This window comes from Alosa sapidissima, chromosome 2, assembly GCF_018492685.1.
Source record: "Alosa sapidissima isolate fAloSap1 chromosome 2, fAloSap1.pri, whole genome shotgun sequence".
In the NCBI taxonomy this organism is placed as follows: Eukaryota; Metazoa; Chordata; class Actinopteri; order Clupeiformes; family Clupeidae; genus Alosa; species Alosa sapidissima.
The window spans coordinates 6475479-6497557 of NC_055958.1; the positions used below are offsets into that span (position 1 = coordinate 6475479).

The following is a 22079-nucleotide window of genomic DNA, read 5'->3' on the forward strand; positions in this document are numbered from 1 at the left end:
CCACCCCCCACATCTCTCCTTCTGTCTCTCAAATCCAGACCCAGTCACTGCCAGAGTCACACTCCCCTACTGACAGAAGCACGGGAAATTCCCATAACCACTAATATCCTGCACCACGCAACGCTGAGGGCCCAATGCCGTTTTTCACTACTTCCGTTGTGATGATAATGCAGATCAAGTGAGTGGCTAGAATGAAGTGGTGTGTAGTACACATGTGCCCTTACTTGTATTTAAGTGGCAAGTGGAGAGAGAGTGTGTGTGTGTGTGTGTCGGGGGGGGGGGGGGGGGGGGGCAGTCCAGAAACCCAAACAAATCTTAAACAAGAGGTTAAGGAAAGCGCCCGTCAGCGACCTTACATAGAGGCGCAGACCTTCACACAAAGGCAGCCGTTTCAAAGAGGCCAGTTGAGTTATACAACTGGGTCCTTCAGGCAGCCAGCACAATGAATCCATCATGAACACCTCAGCAATTCCTTTCTCCAGCAGGAAAATGGAGCAATGTAAAGGCGCACGTCCTCAATGCTATTCTCATCGCTCTGAAGAAGCCACTTGCACTCAAGACATTATTTCATTTATTGTCCACTTTTACACCAACGGCAGAGAAAAAGAATTTCCACATATTCGTTTTTTCACCCCCAAAGTACAGGACAATTATAATCCCATGCCCAAAACGAAAATAAATAAATAAATAAACTAAAAACACATTTGGATTAACATTTGGGGACCCGTTTAATCTTCTTGCAACCCTTTTCACCCTCTTCTCCCATCAAATGATGCAAGTGGCACATACAAATTAGCTTCAAACACCTTTCAAGGAACGCTTTGAAGTCTGCTTCTCAGGCCCGGGGGAACCGACACAGTAACAAATCCCTGTCATGCAAGCCGCTAAAGGTCAAACGCGCTCATTAATTCAGGGTCAAAACCAGTCGACGTCATTTATATAGAGATATTCTTCCAACGCCTGTTGCAATTCCAGATGAGAGCAAGGCAAAATTGGTGTGGACTGACCCAAACGCAACTAGCCCGTCACTTTATTTAAATTTTGCTTGCTAGCTACTGTCACAGCCTGCTCCTTACTGGTGCCCTGGATATTCCTTTTTTTTTGTCGGTCGGGGTTCTCAAAGCATGGCTGTGTGACCACAATCAAAGCTGGCCACTTAGGCAGAAAGGCATTTGATCAGTTAAAAAATGTTGAGGGGGGAACACCCAGTTGCTTAATGAATGTTCTTTCCTACTGTGAAGCTACAGAACAAGGATATCGGGATGACAAATGTTTCCCGAGTGACTACAAAGACTCGAAGGACCAGCGACCATGGAAGTAAATATTTAGATGATAGGGAAAGAAAGACGCAAACACTGAGAAAAAACAACGCACCACCAACACCAGCACAGAAACCGCTCTGAACCAAACCACACGGCATTATGATATTTACTGGGTTTACCGAGGGGCTTGGCAGTTTGCAGCAGAATAAAAAGGAAATAACAAAATGTTCTACAGTAACACACATACCGTTTGGCTGTCAGGGAAGTCCATCTTTATCAACTTGTGGGCACACTCTTCAAAGTCCAAGCTGTGGGGAAAGAGACAAAGAAAAATTTAATTTTAATCACAGAATGCTGCGGAGAAAAAACATCAATGTGAATTATTCCAACCTGCTATTCTTTCAAAAGTACAGACTCAAAGATCGTTCCCAAACAGAACATTTATGTTACATGTAAAATACAAATATAAAAGTAGTATTATGGAGTTTTGGTTTAAAACTAGCACTGGCAAAGGTGCTTTAACCAAGAACTGAGTTGATGGATGACTGCAGGGTGAAAAGGATTTGAATACTTATGTACAGTGATGACCAAAAGTATTGGCACCCATGCTAAAGTTGACTGAAAAGAGGAATATAAAATCATCTTTTGGTTAATTGATCTTAATGCCTTAAGTGAAAAATTAGGAAATATCTAACCTTTAAGGACACCAATTTTCTTAGTGAATGAATAATGTATAATAAATAAAGAGACAGGCAGATTTTTAGAGACAGGCAGATTTTTATTTTTAAAGGCCAGTTATTTCATGGATCCAGAATACTGTGCATCCTGATAAAGTTACCTTGGCCTTTGGAATTAAAATAGCCCCACATCATCACATACCCTTCACCATACCTAGAGATTGGCATGGGTGTTATTTCAGTTAGCCTATTAGCTGGTTTGATTTGCATTGTGCTCAATGATCATCAAACCAGCTAACTTTTTATGACCCCTGTATTTTAAGGAAGAACATTTATTTATTTATGATACATTATTCATTCACTAAGAAAATTGGTGTCCTTAAAAGGTTAGATATTTCCTCATTTTTCACTTAAGGCATTAAGATCAATTTCCAAAAGATGATTTTATATTCCTCTTTTCAGTCAACTTTAGCATGGGTGCCAATACTTTTGGCCATCACTGTAACTTATGCCTCAGATATTTCTGTCTTCTTTTTTTGATGGGTGTTCCAACCCAAACCACACAATAACACAGAACCCAGCCTGGGGGCCTCATGGGAACGACAGATGTGTTCATCTGTCATTTATATGACCATATTTTATCCCACATTGCATCCCTCAAAATGTAGAAAAGTGTTTCATTGTGTTGATTTAACATACACTTTTAATGAGTCAGAAATGAGTGAATGTTTAAAAATACATGCAGTCCATCCCATTGCCTTTTCTACTACTAACTAATAAATAGCTCATAAATAACACCAGCTCATAAATAACATCAGGCCACACATCAAGGGGGGAGTCATACTGGCATCTCATTCCCACTCCATCCGCCACCTAAAATGTCTTCAACCATCAAGTCAGAGTTGATCTTTGAGGCTAAGCTGATGGATAATGACAAACGTTTTTAAAAAGTGGCAACACAAAGGCAGCGCATGTGGGTCATCTCTGTCGGTTTCACTCTCTTCTCCTTAACTTGTTATTTCTAGCAGAGGAGAGGTGAGGAGTCACTTCCAGCTTCTAGCAGCTGGAGACATTTTTTACTTATATATTTCATTTTCTTATTGGTCCCGCTTGCATTCCCATGAGAGGCTCTCTCTGAGAGACAGAAATAGAGTAAGAGAGGGAGCAAGAGAGGGAATGAAGAGAGAGAGAGAGAAAATCAGACGTAGATAGAGAGGGAGACAGAGAAAAAGGAAAGAAGAGAGAGATGGAAGGGGTGGGGGAGAGACAAATAGAGAGGGAAAGAGAGAAAATGGTTGGGAGAAAAAAGGTGAGTGGTAGGTGAGAAATGTGCTGCCCTGAGGCAGTGCATCTCTGCCTGGTGTCCACAAGCTGGCTGGCCGGTCGGTCGGTCGGTTGGCGAGACATCACTGACCTTCCATGTGACACAGATGGCTGAAGACGCGGTCACATTTTGCCAGCGCGCTGCAAAACTAGGCGAGCGGTCATAAACCTTACGCCTCATTCAGGCATTTCTCATTCGGGCATTTTCCGCAACCCTCCGACAGCCGCCGACAGGAAAAGTGCTGACAAACTCACACGCTGTCACTGCAGCCACCCCATGTCCTCTTCTATGGGCATTTTTCTCTGTGTAATGAAAGCACTTTTTTATTAAAGTGAAGTCATTCAGGAACTGCCCAATGCGCCTGGCCAAATGTTTACTCGTTATTGATGGGGGACGTTATTTCATGCGGCGGTAATTTTATCAAGCAATTGTTTCGTAATCATAACTGAACATTTTAGCATGCTGAATAAGAGCGAAAGAGGGTGGGGTCGATAAAACCTGTGGTCTGAGGAGAGGCACGCTTTAGCAGTAACACTGCTTTTGAAATGCATTTTCCGCCATACTGTAATCTGTCAAAGAGCAGCGTTCCCACAGGCAATAATGGGGCCAAAGACTTTTCCAATTTTCAGGAAATGCCAACCTTGCCAATGGAGAGGAGTGAGGCTTGGCACTGAAAAACTGTGAGCCCTACCCTCTGGCAGAGCAGGGTTACAATGGCACTCGCATCTCTTTGAAATCCCCACGGTCAGGTATAAAGAAAGAGAGGGATAGAGAGAAAGAAAGAGAAAGAGAGCGAGTAGCGAGAGAGAGAGAGAGAAAGAGAAAATGAGAGAGGTGGAGAGATACAGAAGCAGAGAGAGGGAAAACAGGGACAGAGAAGCAGAAGGAAGAGAAATTCCACCCCCAAAAGACCAAGACAATGCAAAATATACCAGTGAACATACATCCTGCTCAGCTGCATACACTCCATGACAACAAGAGATTTGTCCACAACTTCTTTCCAAATATAAAAGGCTCTGCTTCACATGCTGCACAGAACCTTTATTATCCAAAGGCTGAAAATGTATCCCAATGAGCCAAAACATAATAAAGATGCAGGTAATCAGTTATTGTAACCTTTACGAGATATACCTTTAGTAATTCCAACATGGAAACCAGCCAAAGATTGTCAGGGCTTTCAAGTGCACCCTTGAGACTGTCAACATTTGCATGCAGGCAGGGAAGGGGGGAAGGAGAGAGTGAGAAGGAGAGAGAGAGCAAAAGAGAGGGGGTTTATCCATAGGGACCAACACCACTCTACTTCTGTGGAAATGAACCAGTGACCTTGGAGCTGAGAACACCAGCACCAGCTACCAACTGAGCAGAGCAGAGCCGTACGGACCTGCAAGGTCGATGTCTGCTTTCCCCATTACTGTTGCGTTTCCTCTTTGCATCTGACATACTGCAGTCACCCATCAGCACACTAGAATAACAGGCTGAGGGATTACATAGATGCCGAAAATATTCTGATTTTTTTCTTTTCCCCATCCCCCTCCTCAACCCTTCCTTCTTCCTGTTGTTGACGTCCCCAAAGCGCCAGAGAGTCCTGATGAGAATCATGGGGTGTGTTTCTCCGTTAATCGATAGATTCATGCTGAAGGAAAGCAGCACTGGGTTAACCTCAATTCCTGGTGGGTCACTTATTAAAAGGGAGTTTTTCCAGCAACCCGCCCCCCCACCCCTTGCTGATGCGCCCTTGCTGCAGCCTATGCATCTGCACCAGCTGTTGTTCCGCACGGCAAAGTCAGAGGGAAAAAAAGGGGTCCACTGAAAACTGGTCCACTGCCTTTCAGGGTGTGTGTGTGTGTGTGTACACACATGTTGGCATGTTAGACAGCCGACCATATGTATGTGCAAAGGTATGGGAGGGGAAAAGAGAAAGGACACTCTGCATGAGTACGTTTGTGTGAGGGAGAGAGAGAGAGACAAGAGAGCAAGTGCGTGTGAGAATCTATAAGCATGCGACATGCAGGCCCACTCTGCCGTCCTCCGAGGGCATTTAATTAGGAGACGAGAGACAGGGATGCATATTCTGTGTCACTGCCACATAGCTGGAGTGCCTCTGGCCTATTTTACAGCACCACGCTGGAGGGTTATCCTGCCAAACCGCCCTTGAAGGCGGGTGTATATATTCGTAGGATTAAAAACATTGCTGGTATTCACACCGTCCTGATGAAAAATACATACATGAGATATGTGATCCGGCTGTGGATGTGGCGGTGCGGGATTAGAGGATGAGCGTCTATAGGATGAGCTGGCGGGTGGAAACAAGGCTGAGGAGCCCAGAGCGGGCGGGAGGACACAGGCTTTTATCTCCAGCGCTGCTCTGGTGAAAGAAAGATGCTTTTTGCATCATTGACATGTGACTGTTTAGCAGGGCCTCAGGCCTTGCGTTTACACAGGGGGGAGTGGGTTAACGGAGGCCACTGTGTATGTGTGTGTGTGTGTTTAGCGTCAGAGTGAATGCAGACACATTTCTATTCACTGAGCTCAGCAACGAAAAGGGAAGACCAGACCCACACAGTAAAGTGGACCCATTTCGGCAGCACCGAAAGGGCGAGGAGGAGTTAGATAATCACAAACTTAGAGATAAACTATAAATAAATAAATACCTAAATAAATACCTACAATACATAAATAAATAACCCAGCTTGCCATGCCTTCAAGGCCCCCTGCCTATAAGATAAGATAACATTCTGTGGTTCCTGAGTAGTGCCTGAGTAGGGGAGCAAGTACCGGTATGTTGGAGGGGAGACGTATGTGCATTTATCTGCTTTGGGGAATTTCAGCCTTCTTTTCCTCCTCCTCCTCTCTTATTCTTACGACCTTCTCCTGGAGTCACAAAACAGCAGCACTGTTGTGTTCGTGCTGGGCAAACTCGCTTGATATTGAATCCTACTTAAAAATAGAATACCATCTCTCTCTCTCTCTCTCTCGCTCTCATTTGAGCAATCCCTTAGCCCACCGGTTCCCAAACTTTTTTTCCCGCGGACCACCAGCTACATCCTGACTCGGCTCGCGTACCACCACCATCCGAAAAGTAACACATTCTATTGACGCATTCCAGGCATCATTGTTTAATTAGCCACGCTATATGATAACAAATAGCAAAATCAAAATGTGCAACTTGTCTATGAGCTCTCACGCTAAAAAAAAAAAAAAAAAAAAAAAAAGAGTGTGGAGAACATCATAAGACTGGTTAGATAGCACCTCACTGCAAACCACGCACTGTGGCTTTGGGCAGTCGGTCTCCCAATCCACTTGAAGCCGAGGCCTATATGCCTCATCATAGTGAAGCCGAGGCCTTATATGCCTCATCATAGTGAAGCCGAGGCCTTATATGCCTCATCATAGTGAAGCCGAGGCCTTATATGCCTCATCATAGTGAAGCCGAGGCCTATATGCCTCATCATAGCGAAGCCGAGGCCTATATGCCTCATCATAGTGAAGCCGAGGCCTATATGCCTCATCATAGTGAAGCCGAGGCCTACAGTATATGCCTCATCATAGTGAAGCCGAGGCCTATATGCCTCATCATAGTGAAGCCGAGGCCTTATATGCCTCATCATAGGCTACTTTCGTTTTCTTCCCGCAGTCTTTTCTGTCTCGTCCTTTTTTTTTTACCCCCCTGCGCTCCACCTCCATCATTCTGAACCCCATCCCATCCCATTGTTACCCGTCTCCTGCTCTGTTTCTCTCGCTTCTCTTCTTCGATCGCTTTAATTAGTCCTTTTGGACAGTGTCCCTGTTTTTAGCCAGTTTTCCAGGTTTGCGTAGCCTTCATAGCCTACTTCCACGAAACTAACACGCCATGCACTAACATGCATTGTGGGTAGCTTATTTTTTTAACAAAAACATAGCCTGCTATAGTTTACAAACGATTTCCTTTAATTTCACGTTTCCATATCATTATAACCCGATTAGAAATTATTTATTATTGATGAACTAATTTGATTATTACCGTAATTAATTAATAATTTTTAGCACATTTCCGACATTGCCCTTTTCATCTCGCGTACCCCCTAGTGGCAGCTCGCGTACCACCGGTGGTACCACAGTTTGGGAATCCCTGTCTTAGCCCAATCTACCCCAAACCTTTCAGATCACACACACACACACACACACACACACACACACACGGTGTGTTTACAGCTCCAACATGCCAAATTTCAATGAAATCACACTTATGGAAGGTTATTAATTTTACACGTGCAAGGGAGCTGCAAATTTTGAGCTTCTGGATTGAAAAAAAGTCTCTCAAATGCCACTTGAAATGGGATCTAATCAAAACCGTGATTCCTACAGGACCTGCCTCTGAGCTCCTGGACATGGCATTTCCATCTGTGCTCTTTGAAAAAAAAAATTATATAAATATAAATCAGTCTCAAAGCTCTCCGAGTTCTGCCATCCAAAAGACTATTTTTGGTCACAGAGTCACATATTTAGCAGCTCCTGCCTTGCTATTTTCTGCTGACATTTCCACGCCAGCCAGGAGAGATCTCTGGCTGGGCAGCCTTGGCACGCGGACGAGTTGCACTCACCTTGACTGGATGGCGAGATAGATGGTGCGGCGAAATGCAACCAGGTTCACTTCTGTCTGGTCGAAAATAGTCACTTTCTCCCCCTCTATAAAAGGAAACCAAAAAGTCGATAAATAAACAGAATGTGGACGGTGCTCTTACACAATCTTTTTTTTTTTTTTTTATATGATATGTCTCCCTCCGGAGGTCAACACATTTTTCCTGTGTTGAAGCTATTTTTCCTTCTACTATGAGGGAGCCTTTCCTAAAATGGCTGCTTTATTTTTGGATAATCATGTTTCCTATTTATTTACATTACTGTAATAGTACCATGATGGCTGCTATAGATGGGTTGGAACACTGTTGTTTCTGCTTATCTGATGAGCATTTAACATGCATGTTCTATATGCACTTACACAAATTGGCTCTCGAAGGACCCAAAACAAGAACTGGGTAGGGGCAGATAGGGGTTTGTAATCACAAGCTGTTCAGCATTATACATACATACCTCTATATGAAAACAGTTTTTAAAATAAATGTCAAATTCAAGACTAACTTAGAAAAGACTACCTTCAGGTTCCAACCACTTATCTATGTGAATTCAGGACTCTCAAAAAACAACAGAAGCCAAAATAACACAGTAATAACACAGTATACGCAACCATGACACATAAAAAAAAAAAAGGTACAACCACATTTCATAAAATGCACTATGCAGACTCAATATCTATTCATATAATGCCTTCCCACAAGAAACTAAGCAGGAAGGCTGCTTTCACCTATTCAGAAAGAAAAGCAAAACACTAGCGGAGAGTGGGTGGAGACAGGATGGTCCCACAGTGAAGCTCAGGAGCAGGACTGGGTGCAGCCAGTGTCACCTGACTAAGGGCCCAGCCAGGCTTGTGTCCTCAGGAAGATGCTGTGATGGCTTGTGTGCGAGTGACTGAAATTGAACTTGATGTAACGGCCGGCCCAGGCATCACCAGACTTTGTCAGGCTCAGTGTGTGTGTGTGTATGAGAGTGTATGTGTGTGTGTGTGTGTGTGTAAGTAACCCAGGATTGCTGTGATTTCCTAATGGGCCTGGTATGCCACACATTTCCTGCCGCTCCACGCCCCAAGGGGCCCAGATAGCAGTCACATAATCACAGTGGCCCACAAAGGACTGCCTGCCCCTGCCTTTCCTGACAAACTTAAGTCAAGTCACTCCAAAAGCACTTCAAGACATATACGAGTAACTAATGAACCGGCTTGCTTCAAGGGACAACTGCCCCGACTGGAGGTAAAGACAAGCCTCGGGGTTGTCTGAGGGGGGGGATCAGGGGAAGCATCGTGAGCCTCGTTTTCTATTAATTTCTCTTCAAATTATATACTGCTTTCTTTATTCACAGGGAACTCTCTATCTCCCCCAACTGTAACTGTTGGCATCAGCAAAGTAACAAAATGCAATAAAACAAGTTAATCATAAATAAAAATTCTTGAGAGAGAGAGTAAAAAAACATCCCCTTTAGAGCTCAAACTATAAGGAGCACTTTCATATAGGCCTAGAGGCAAAAAAAATGTCTTACCCTCCCCAGCTTCTGCCTCCTTATCCTCATCTTCGTCGTCGTCATCATCGCTTCCATCTCCATCATCCTCAGAGCCGCTGCTGCCTTCATCCAGAATCTCTGCAGAGGGGTCACACAGGGTCAGAGAGAGCCGCTGCCCCAGATCGCGTTCATTTTCCACTCAGCTACGTCCCTTAACTCCAGGGTTACCTTCATTTTCCAGAGGACTGTGGCAATTATTCTTGCCTTAGAGAACAAGCTATTCAAGGCCTATTGAATGATAATAAAGTTGCTTTTGAACACCCGAGCGCCATATGCTGGGCTGGAGCTGACTGAGCAATTAGAATACAATTAAATTTAAAATGCCCCCGTTTGAAACGCTAGGAAAACTAGGGTGTGTAGCACTGGGGCGCTTCTTATAATGGGCGGTAATGTAAACGGCCAACTTGACACCCGGCGGATGACCGGTCAACTCACCTCGCTTAATCGCTTTGTACTTCTCTTCATTCTCCAAGAAGTCCGGGTCCATCTTGAAGACATCTGAAATGAAACACAAGGAGAGAGAGAGAGAGAGAGAGAGAGAGAGAGAGAGAGAGAGAGAGAGAGAGAGAGAGAGAGAGAGAGAGAGAGAGAGAGAATAGAAGAGAGAATGAGAATGCTGTTGTTTTAATGGAAGCCATTCGTTTGCAATTACACATTTCTACAGCAATTAAGTCGCTGCAATCAAGATGTAATCAGAGGCAATTACCCATAAAGAAGAATTCATTGTGCATCAGGCATTATTCATAAAAGGACTTAAATGTGGTAATGGCTTCTCCTGCACCCTGAAGGAAGCCTTGTATAGATTTTCAATTAGGGCCGTTTGTCTGAGAAGCCACAAAAAGATGCTTATCCGCAAATTGAACAAACATAAATAAGTACCGACAGGGGCTAAATGTCAGGAGCAAAATCCAACCCCTCAATTACTTGCCGCGAGCAGGGACTTGCTCCCGCATGAACCACGGGCTGCCAGAGCACGAGATCCCGAAAGAGGGAATAGGAGGGAGGGAAGGAGGGGGGGGGGGGGGGAAGAGAGAAGGAGAGGAGGATGTAGAGAGACCCATTGGGACACTCTGTGTATAATTAGCTTCTAAACGTCTGCAATGATGGGAGCTAGCATGCGGAGGAGAGGGAATTTACCTCCCAGCAATTACGGCCAGGTTAGACAAGCAAGGAGGCTGGCACCGATAACATCTGGACCTCTCGTCGCGCTCCAGGGGTCAAGGAGGTTCCGCGAGCGGCCTAAATGTTTACGCCGTACACGGCAATGGACTGTGAAGTGTAAACAAGTGTGTTGTCGTGCACTCTTACTCAGGATGTCCTCGGTGTTGTAATCGTCTTCCAAGGGCAGCATGTGTGTGAACTGGTCCTCCTCCTCCACTAGGTCCAGACCGTCTGGGATGATGGGGTGGTCCTTGAAGCCGTCCTTGCGGATGGCGAACATTACCTCAATCATATACTGTACGCGTTTGTCAATCTCCGACTCGTGAAGGATGTTTCTCAAGCGCTCAAATATAGCTGAAATGAAAATGCAACAAAGTCAATTAAAGCAGTCAAACCTCCACATGGGCATTCTACACTCATAACTGAAAGTCAGAAACAAGGAGAGACACTGGCTGTAAAGATGACATTATAATATCATGAGTTAATAAACAAGTTAATCTCTTCACAATATTCTTACAGCATAATGATAGCAATAATTTTACGGTTAAAATTATTAATAATTTAATTGCCATATGGCCCTTCTTGGTTTAAAACAAAGACAGCCTCCCCTCCCCCAATTAAATGCTAATGTAGTGGTTCAGGTACACAGGACAAAGGATGTTACCTTGATATAATGTATCCATGCGTCATGAAATGTAAATGTATTCATGTTCGGTATCATTGTGATAGTCTCAGTACAAGGATTGTAATGATTTGATTGTGAGAATGTTTGGAACATTCTATAAGTGATATTTCTGATACATAAGATATCTCTCCTCATGCTATTCAGATAGGTGTGAAGTGGGTGTGAGTAGGTGTGTCTGATGCCAACTGGAGAACCAATCATGTGGGCTTGTTTTGGCGCCATTTTCTTCTTTGTTTAAAGCATTTAAAAGTAACTAAACTGCAATGTTTGTCAGATAAGATTTTAGACTTGGACTTAGACTAAGATGTAGAACGGAAGAGAGGAGAAGTTGGCTACAGGCCAACCTAGGCCTCCCAGGCCTGGGCTAGGCCTACATAGACCATAGACCATTTTTTGTACCCTCTCTGCTTGTAACAGAATAAACTTGATTCCTGAGTTTGCCAGTCTAAGATTAATATTAAGTAATTATTTCACCACAATTACTTTCAAAAACAAACAGACTGGTACCGTTAATGCCTCGGGGCGAGACCTCAGTGAGTTTGAGGCCGCACTCCTTGAGGAAGCCGATGGCCACCTCCACACTGTCGTCAGTGGGCCGCTCCAGCAGCAGGGTCAGCATCTCCAGACACAGCACCTCATGGGCCTGAGGACACACAACACACCGCAGCAGCAGTGTGAAACTACGCACAAATACGAGGGCTGAAGTCCCATAACTCCCATGAAGTTGTAGTTGGACACCTGAACCTGAGTTCCGAAGTGCTTTTCTATATCAGCAAACAAAGGGCGAACATTCAAGGCAAACATGCTTTCTTTGAACTTTCTTGTTCTTGTACTGAACATTCCAGGCTGTTTTTAAGTTAAGATTTAAAATGGTAACTACTTGTCAAGTGTCCAGGTTTGGTCTGAGGATGTACTTCTCGGCTAACATTCACAAACGGTTTAAAAAAGTTGAGAGAATTCTGATGCATGAATAATGCAGATGACTTACCACATTCTGATTGATCAGATGTGCCACAAACTTTGAGGATGTCATACACTGCATCTGAAATGAGCAAAAAACAAAAGGTAAACCTACAGAACTTTTTTAAAATGATTAACAATCAGAAGGAAACTAGAAGAGGAGTTCTTGAAGTAGTTTAAGGAGTTGACCTTATCATTCCTGCGGTAGCCTTTCCTGAAGTTCAGGATGAGCCTCTTCAGAATGAGTTCTCCAATCTGGGGGAACTTGGAGTTAATGATGGATACAAGAGCAGCGTAGACGTGGGTGAAGATGGGGGAGGCGCCCTGAGCCTGGAGAATGGATCTAGCCATGAGACCCCTGGGGAAGATCAGAGAGCAATAGCGTTTATACTCCGGTACCAAGAAATACTCTTTCCTGATTTGTTGCCTTAGGGCTTGCTCTTGGGGATTCAGAGAGAATGGAGTTCTTTGCCTCTGTCTCACCAACATTTGTATAATGGTGTTATCTCTTGGGCTTCACCATTGTGAGTCCCCTCAGGACCTCTGTCCCCAGCACTGTATGTCTACTGCTTACGTCATTATCATACTAAGTCCTAGTCCTACGCTGATCAGTATAGCCTGCAGAACTCTATGCAATGCAGACAATACAAACAGGCTCTAACGGATAATCACATTAGAAAAATTACTTCATGAGGCACGAAAATGAGAAAGCCAGGGTTAGACCTGTTGACGGAACGGACATCCAGAGGTAATGACTTACCTGCCCCTCACAATGTTTTCCTGTAAGAGCTCCTGAATGATGTTGCCGATGTTGGACACGTTGATTTTGTTGACGAGACCGTTGATGGACTTCTTCAGGGCCTCCCAGCTCATCCTCTGGTACGCAAGGCTGAAAGGAAAGGGACACTGAGATCAGACCAGACCCTATTCTCTGCCTGTCCACTCTTTCAAGTATCGTGTTTTTTATGAACTCTGAGATACTTCTTGCAGAAGAGAAAAATGAACACCTTGGCAAGAAAGAGCACATATATAAAACACTGTTGATGTAAAAAACGATCTTCGCCCCTCTCCTATTTCCCTTAAATTTCTGAAGCGATACTGTCCATAACTTCTGGTTTATTTCACCGTCGAGACTGATCATATTTATGGTGCCAACAGCGCAGGCTGTTAACACAGCGGCGATCTTAAATTTTCTATGATGCCTTTTACTGGTTTATTATATATGGTGGGCAGGGGAGGACATTTAAAGGCAGGATTTACACCACTAGCTCCTAGAGGACGGCAAGACTGTCAACTCTCTGTCCTTCGGTCTCAGTCAGTCAATAGCCACCCCCCCCCCCCCTCCAAAACTGCTGACAGATACGCTCTTCTTAGCAGGATACTTTTCTATTCTTTCACTTTGTCTCTTTCCCCCTCTCCATCTGTCTGTCTCCTCCTCTCTCCTCTCTCTGGTCTCCTCTGGGGATTGCCATGTCTGTCATCCTCTTCATTGCCCTTCGCTGCGCATGATATCTAAGCGAAGAAATCTCTGTCTAATTATCACCATCTACTTCCAATCTCCCGACTGCCACCCCCAGGGCAGCAGATGCTAGAGGTCCTTGGAGGAGGGGGTGACTGAGCACACCTCGAGCTATAGATATCACCCCCCCCCCCCCCCCTCCTCGGCCCTCAGGGACAATCAGGTGGCTCTTCCTAAATGATGAGCCCCTAACCTTCGTTAATCTCTCTCTGAGTACGAGAAACCCCGCAGCTTAAGAGTGCCCTTCACGTCCCAGTGGGCTCTGCAGGGACAGGCCCAACATCCGCCGGCGCTCATTTCCTGGCGTTTCACGTCCGTCTGGGTCCATTTTCACAAGACTCATTATTCCACTTACGACTCAATAAAAACTCCAATAGATGACGCATGCCCCGTCTGCCAATTTTACTGCCCAGTTCACTGTCGGCTATTGATCACATATAAAAACTGTTTTGAGGGAAATTCCAAGGGAATCAATCAAATTAACGGTCTAGACCGAGGTGAGACCGTAGAGCAAATTAAATGTGTGGAGTGTTCAATTTAATGATTCACGCCAGTCATGTTGACAGCAATGCGTCTCAGACGCAGGGCTGCAACAGAAGCTTCCTAGCAAGAAAAGCTTTAGTAGTAGTTCCCCTCACTGTTACTTCATCTCCTGAATTTTCGTACAGTAACTGCCAAAACAAGCATTTCAGCATCTAAAATGGTAAGATGCACATGAAGACCCTAGTTTAGGGTAGGGTGGGGTAGAAGAGTCTAAGGTAACACTTTACTTGACAGTATCGACATAAGAGTGACATGACACTTGTGAACACATGACACTGTCATGACGCATGAAACCTAACTCTAACCTTAACTTGTTATGACAAAAACCGAATGTCACTTAATAACAGAAGCGTTATGTCATAAACGTTTATGACACGTTCATGACAGTGTCATGTCATGTCGACACTGTCAAGTAAAGAGTAACCGAGTCTAGTTTAGTGTAGGGTGGGGTAGAAAAGTCTAATTTAGGATAGGGTGGGGTAGGAGAGTTTCGTTTAGGGTAGGAGAGTCTCGTTTAGGGTAGGAGAGTCTCGCTTAGGGTAGGGTGGGGTAGAAGAGTCTCGTTTAGGGTAGGGTAGAAGACCAAGGTTATGGGGCCTCCACTCTCCACTTTATATAAAAATAACGCTTCTGTGAAACTGCTTCCCTCGTGCATGAAAATAGGCTCCACAATGAGTCGCCAGTCTCATGCAGTTAAAAGTGAATGTTAACATAGGTGTCGAAATGAAAATCATCTAGAAAAAACAACCATAAAAATCTGTAAAACTGGCCTACGGGGCTCACCTGCTCTTGTCAGTGATCTGGGCCTGCATCATGCGCAGCTTGGCCGGGGGGATGTAGGCTCCGCCTGTGCGGGTCAGGATGGGGTCCAGCTCCTCCTTCTTCTTCTTCACCGGGGGCTCCTCCTCGTTGGGCTTGTCATTCTGAGACGGGGACGGCGAGCGGCCTCTCCTCCTGTACTCCAGGTCTCGGTCGCGGCTGGAGCACCGCTCACGCTCCCGATCCCTGCTGGACCTCCGCTCGTAACGCTCTCGATCGCAGTAGCGGTCTCGATCTCTGGACCTGTGGTGGAAAAAACACAAGTGGTGAGCAGCGCCATCAGCGCAACATATAATTAGTCCAAAAATAATCAGTATAACAAATGTAATCTGTTAGAGGGTGATTTCAGGGTGATTTAGTTCTCCTGTTGAAATTAGCTGGGGTCATCTCATGACTTTGACCCCTTGGCTAAGTGGGCTCACCTGCGTGCTCGCTCATAGCGGCCTCGAGGAGACCTCGATCGAGATCTGGAACGGGACCTAGAGCGGGACCGTCTTGATTCGGCATCCCTGGAAGACAGACGTGATGTAAGGACATTTCTCCTGATGTGAACTAGTTGGTGAATAAACCGCTTGCACAGATGTTCCATTAACAAGGCATGAGAAAGAGACAGAAAGCAAGCAAGACAGAGAAAGAGTGACTCACTTGTTCTCTGGAGATGAACTCTGTCGCTTCTTCCTCTCATCATAGGAACCCCTCTGAAGCAGACATGCAAGGGTACACACACACACACACACACACACTTTAGTTTGAACTCCAACTATGAAGTTCATGAAAAATGCACCAATACTGAGTCTACTTTGTCTCCACACTGTGCCTTTGAGCCACTGTTGCATTCCAAAACAAGATCATTTTGCAGGCATTCAAATCTACATACATTTGCAGTTATTATTTAGCAAAGGATGTTCTCCAAAATTACTTACAGTACAGACAAACATTTCTATCAAAGCATGCATGTTACTTCTCCCTGGTTATCAAACCCATGAACTTGACATTGAACCAATGCCCCTGACCTTTCTCTACCAGTTGAGCCACAGGATCACTCGCCATTGCAATACTACAGGCCAATTCAGCCTCTGCTGCAGCGTTAAGCACGTCAGCTTCGCCCCCGAGCCCCCAATGGCGCTCACCCGGACGTGTGCGATGCTGCTCCTGATCTTTGGCACCGCAGCCCCGTCGCTGTCGTCGTCGCTGCTCTCGTCACTATCCGAGTCGCTGTCGGACCCACTCTTGCTGGCGCCTCTCTGGTCATCTGGGCCACCGCCCTTGGGGGAGGCTTCTCCAGGGCTGCTATCAGGTCTCTCCTGGTCTGCTTCTGGCCTCCTCACCGGGCTGGGGTACCGCTCTGAAAGATCCACAACAGACAACATTTTGTTTTTTGGGTGGATTAGTGATTTGTCTCTCAAAAGTTTTTCATTAAATGACTGGTATTGTAGTATAAGCTCCAAGGTTGCTTAACAGCCTGATGTTAATCTTGTAAGGAGCTCATATCCTGACTTAACACAGATGATAAGCTTTCTAGACCACCTTGATCATTTACAGGTGACAATAGCAAAGGCAAACTTTATAAAGAAAAATGGGGATCACCATCAATCTGTCCAAGATATGGGCAAGAATGTCAGCTCTGTGAATGGTTCATTGGTTACCCACTAGATGGGGCCCATTTTATTTGTATTTCTTTTTCTCCACGGAAAAGCATTTTGTGCAGAAACCATGCCATCAGCAAGGACACCTGTCGTTTCTGTCACTGTGCGTCTCCTCGGTAGCAGGTGACTGCACTGGCCGTCTCCACAAACCCAGTCTGACATTTCGGAGCAGGGGGAAGTTAATGTTCAATAACAGAGCCACTCAATCGGCGCTGGGGAGCATGAAAACTCCATTAAATAATTATGAAGCGGACGACATTCAGCACAGCTCCCTGCCCGGGCAAGTGAGTCACAGCCAGTCATAGTCACCAGCCTGCTGGGCTTTTCACCGCTTCCCTCACTCACCACTATTCACCTCCATTCAGTCTCTACCTGTAATGGGTGATATATAACCTTACCTAACCTTCACTCCACGGCCAAATACAGCTTTCAACAGTCAGCCAGTGCTTACATTCCATGTGCCTTTTAGAGCATTTTATGCACTATCGCAACCCCCGCCATATGTACACCATAATAAACCACTGATATTCAAACATATAATACGAAAAGTTTTTTATTTTTTTTTAAATCACTCTTTGAAAATGGAAAGGATGCCAGGCTGTACTCCTTTCAGCAACATCTTTGACGACCTGCTTCTTAGCGCTGCAAGAGTTCTCAACAATTCCAACAGCACAGCTGCCCTGGAATAATAGCATATTAATGGGCCGCTGTTTCAAATGTACACCAGAGATGACATTCTGGGGCTGGAGTCATAAATTCCTAACAGCTCTCCGCACTCACAGCAAGGGGTTCCTCGCAGGCAACGGCAAATCAACTCCGAATCCAGAGAGCAAGGCTCTTCAGGGGTATATCAGCTGCGGCTGAATTCACCGACACTTTGTCGAGGTGGTCAGTCTAGCCTTCAATTTGCAGAGACGTGGTGGGGGGGGGGGGGGGGGGGGGCTATAAGGCAACATATCAGTACAGCAGGAAATGAAAGGAGTTCTATTGAATTCTGAGCCCATTTTGAGGAGGCCATTAGTTACCCAGAATGCTGAGGGCCGTTACCTCCTACCTGCTTCTAAATTGCCATCCCATCTAAATCGAGGACGCAGGCACTCCTGCCGCTACATAGGGGGTGAGATTTTATGCATCACTTAACATCGACAAAGATGGACCAGCCAGGAGAGATTCATTACATAGCCTCCTTTTTATACAACGGGGCATCTCAAAACAAGCAATTTCCCAAATCTTGCTCAATGTTCAGCTCTATAAAAATGACGGCCTGGGTAATTGCCTCTCATATCTTTCCTCCCTCGAGTGCAACTATGGTATTTTACAACGAGGAAAAGACTATAAAGCTGTTCAATAGGGAAAGTAAGTGAGGGCTATAGGCAGACAAAACCACTGCAAACTCAATATTCTGCAGAATCATTCAATACACAGTTACACTCAGACTTTGACACCAGACATTGACTGGGAAGCTGAGATAGTGATACAAGCATTAGCACAGGGGACAGATTTCACTCTGCAACTTTAAATAAATAAAATAAATAAATAAATAAATACGTTTTGCCCTTGGTCACTATTTCCGGACAGCAGAAGGTTTGGGTTGCCTTCTCTCGCCGGTCTCGTATTTGCTACAGCTCAGAAAAACAGCTGATTGGGAGCATTATCTGTTTACGGACACCCAGGCAGGGAGCCACTGGGCGCAACGGCCCAAAATGAGGCAGAGAGGCCGGGAACCAGCTGATCAGATCAACCGGAGGAGGAGGAGAGTTAAAATGGCAAGGTGGTAGAGGATCAAGGCCCCAGCACTGATGGAAACACAGATACAGCTTCGACTACTCATCATTGTGTTTCAACAAGGTGAACTTTTTAATCCTGTGAATCCTACTCTAGTTTTTGATCATCAAAATGATTTGTAATGCAGCTTTCTTTTAAGAACCTATAAATAATTCAGCCCACCCAAAGAAATATCAGCATGGTAATAACCATAACAAGGTCAAGTTATTACAGTGATAAAGTGTAGTCTAAATGTTCAGTTAATATAATGTAATTTGTTACAATGAAGACAATATGACACGGAGACAAATGTTACTCTCTTATGCCATCTTAGGGTAAAGTTCAGGTACACATATGCACTATGACCTAAATGTAGGGTTAATAAGAACTTTTTACAGTAAGCTATGGCAAGACAATGAATTTGAACTTGTCTGCAGAAGGCTTTGTCTTGTACTGTCCTGGCTTCATTAGATGTCCTATCTGTACACGGTGCTAGTAACACAATAAGCAGGCTGCACCAAGACACAGTGGGAGATTGTGGGGATGGCAGCAGTGTCAGTGGTGGTGGTGGTGGTGGGGAGAGGAATCATTCGTCTTGCAGGAGAAATCTCTGCTCTGACGGGTAAAGTACAAGCGACTCACCTGCCCTCCGCCGCCCCCTCCCCCTGGTCTCGGCTCCATCATCACTCTCTCCATCCTCTGACAGGCTCCTGCTGCGGCTCCTCCGGGGGCTGTCCATTACTGCTGGGCCGGAGTGCTGCACCATGGGGGGAGAGAGATGGAGAGAGAGATGGAGAGAGAGATGGAGGGGAAGAGATGGAAGCAAAGGGTGAAGGAGGTGTGAGTCCAGGGAGAGAAATGGGAGGAGGAGAAATAAAGAAGGCAAAGACAGGCAGAAAAAGGGAAAGAGATGGAGGTAAAGTCAGAGAGAGAGAGAGACAGAGATGAAAGAAAGAGAGGGGGATGAAAAACATAAGGTCAAGAGAGTGTTCTGTTTTAAAGAGAACACAGTTCAGATTGGTGAGCATGCATCGCTGGGAGCAATGGGCATAAATAAAGGAAGTCCCTGCCAGCCATGGAGCTCCTCGGGTAGACAACCGAGAAGCATCTGCATACTATTACTACAGGGTGCAGGAGGGCCAGAGCCAGCTGAGGCAAGGTTGTAGGGGAGTCAGAGAGTGATTATGGAAATCCAAACTGCGGGTCAGGAAAATTTAATTTAAACAAAACTCAGGGCAGCAAAACAGTAAACAATAGCATTATTTAAATTCGCAAAAATATCACACTGAAATTTGCATCCGCCTCTGCTTAACCCAAAAGAAAACAAGGCAGAATCGAAGAGAAGCGTGTGCTTTTTTAAAACACCTTTCCCATCGTATACCAAGTCCACAGCTGCTTGATGTTCAGTTTCAATCCGAATTCAATTTGCCATATCAGCAGAGCTGGCAGGAGACGGAGTGACCCTCTCTTTCTCTCGTGTTGGTAATGCAAGCCTCAAAGCAACACACACTCATCCCAGGTGTAGATGGATACAGCAAAGGGAGGGGGAAAGAGATGGAGGCATTTCTGAGATCACCTCTGGCCTGCTGTACTCTGCAGAAATGAAATGCCTTAGGAGACTGTTTTTTTTCTCTCTTGCACTTGTCTATGCCTACTGCTGTGCTAAGCTTGCAAGTCTGTACAGACACATACTTGACTGTGAATGGGTATTGCCATTCTGCAGATAATAGACTACTTGTGCCTGGGTAAGCAAGTATTACCAAGCACTTCATAATAAAAGAAAAGATTCAAGAGCATACTGCTATTACAACAGAGTGTTCTCTCCAGGACAGACATAGGCTATGCCTAACCCAAAGAGGTGAAATCCAAAATCCAATGGATTGGAATGGAAAAGGTTGAGACAACTGTATGTATTTCAAATTAAATATAAATGCATCAATACACACAAATGCATTTACATGTTCTGTTTTGACAAGAAAATACAACGCCTAAGTTACATCTGCACTGAAAAGTCAAAATCAACAAAATATCTTAAACAAGCAGCATGCACCTTAAGATGCCACCGTCATGATAATTTACCATTGCTTCAACTGAGCAGCCATGACAGCTTATTGGTTTAGACATGGGGTTAGACATAACAAACGAGGGTTGTAATACCATTGTAAGTGTATTTCACAAGGTATAAACTGACAAGGGCCACCGTACTTCACTAATGGTCCTATGACGTTTACTTATGCATGATCTGATTAATAGCCTGATAATCTAGTCAATCCATATGTTAACTGTCGATCTAACATGAGCATGCCAATAAAAATGTAAATATGTACGTTAAGTTCACAACTCATTTCATTGAGTTAGCAAATAACTTACATATCGATAGTTATTTGACTTAGCAAGCTAGCGTTCGTACACATACTAGTATATATTCAGTTGGGATAAAAAGGCAATTCCGTGTATCAAAACCAGACAACACAAAGGCAAATCAACAAAGATTAATATGTCTTAACTCGCTAACGTTAACTAATGTACACTGGCTAATACACAACCACCACATAAACTTCAATCCAGCATTACGTTACAGGCTATGCTAAAGTTAGCTGGCATTAAAATAACTAGTTGATCTATTTGTCCCAACTTCTCTCTAACATTAGAATCTTCTCACGATAATTAACTTGCCTTTAATCACGAAACCCACTACTTAACACATAACTACACAAATAACCACAAGGACTATATTTCTAAAACGTGCAAACTTTCGCTGTCTAGCAAAATGCTACCAACAGTGCGCCCATGTGTTTGTAAGTTAACGTAAGTGGACATGTTAGCAAGCTAGATACTAAGATAGCTCTTTGTATAGTCCTTAAGGCCTGTGCTAGTTCAGCTAAGTATTCACATTAATATAAACTCCACGACATACTCCAAAATGATCTTCACCTTTAAGTACAGATTTACTATTTTATTGAGCCAACAGAACAGCGTCTTACCCCATCTTCAGACGCGTGTGATAAGCCTACTTCGATTTCAGACTCGTTCGATTCAGCCGCCATCTTCCTGCTCCTCTTCCGCAAGTACTACTACGGAGAGCTGCGTGATCCAAACAATCGAATCGCCTTTTTCGTTGGTCCAACATAACGGAGCCAGAGAATGTTTAATAAGGACGGGCTCTGACGGAGCACAAAAGCTACCTTGCAATTTTACAATGGGTCCTCACTCCTCAAAAATATATAATAGTAATTTCAAATGATACATTGGAGGTCACTTAAACGCATCAGTCACTTGTCAGAATTGATAATGACATAATTCCTTAGAAATAAATTAATGGATGTGATAATGCAGAGACTAAATTCCTTGTAGCAAGTATACTTGGCCTACAAACCTGATTTACATTGACATTGTTGGCCATTTGACACACAGACCTGTAAGAGAATAAGTGAAATTCACAAACAAGTAGCCACTAGGATAATCAATGAGACTGAACCAAATCAGCTTGGGATGCCCTACATCATTTAGTATTCAAAATGATCACAGAAACTTTCAGACATGCTTTTTTTCAGTCTCAGTTCTTAACAACG

The 22079-nt window shown here is 44.5% G+C and overlaps 1 protein-coding gene across 1 annotated transcript in view; it reads right to left on the reverse strand.

Annotated features, from left to right (window-relative positions):
• cwc22 (CWC22 spliceosome associated protein homolog) overlaps positions 1-21618 on the reverse strand; it is a 33186-nt gene extending 11568 nt beyond the window's left edge. The window contains exons 1-15 of the mRNA XM_042081750.1: positions 21492-21618; positions 19150-19264; positions 16228-16442; positions 15743-15795; positions 15520-15606; positions 15062-15340; positions 12977-13105; positions 12406-12574; positions 12245-12298; positions 11764-11899; positions 10719-10925; positions 9846-9908; positions 9390-9488; positions 7844-7928; positions 1510-1570 (exon numbers count right to left, since the gene is read on the reverse strand). Of these exons, the coding sequence (XP_041937684.1) occupies positions 1510-1570; positions 7844-7928; positions 9390-9488; positions 9846-9908; positions 10719-10925; positions 11764-11899; positions 12245-12298; positions 12406-12574; positions 12977-13105; positions 15062-15340; positions 15520-15606; positions 15743-15795; positions 16228-16442; positions 19150-19264; positions 21492-21554 (1815 nt within the window). The 5' untranslated portion in view covers positions 21555-21618. The remainder of the gene's footprint in view (positions 1-1509; positions 1571-7843; positions 7929-9389; positions 9489-9845; positions 9909-10718; positions 10926-11763; positions 11900-12244; positions 12299-12405; positions 12575-12976; positions 13106-15061; positions 15341-15519; positions 15607-15742; positions 15796-16227; positions 16443-19149; positions 19265-21491) is intronic.
• Between the last annotated feature and the right edge of the window lie 461 nt (positions 21619-22079).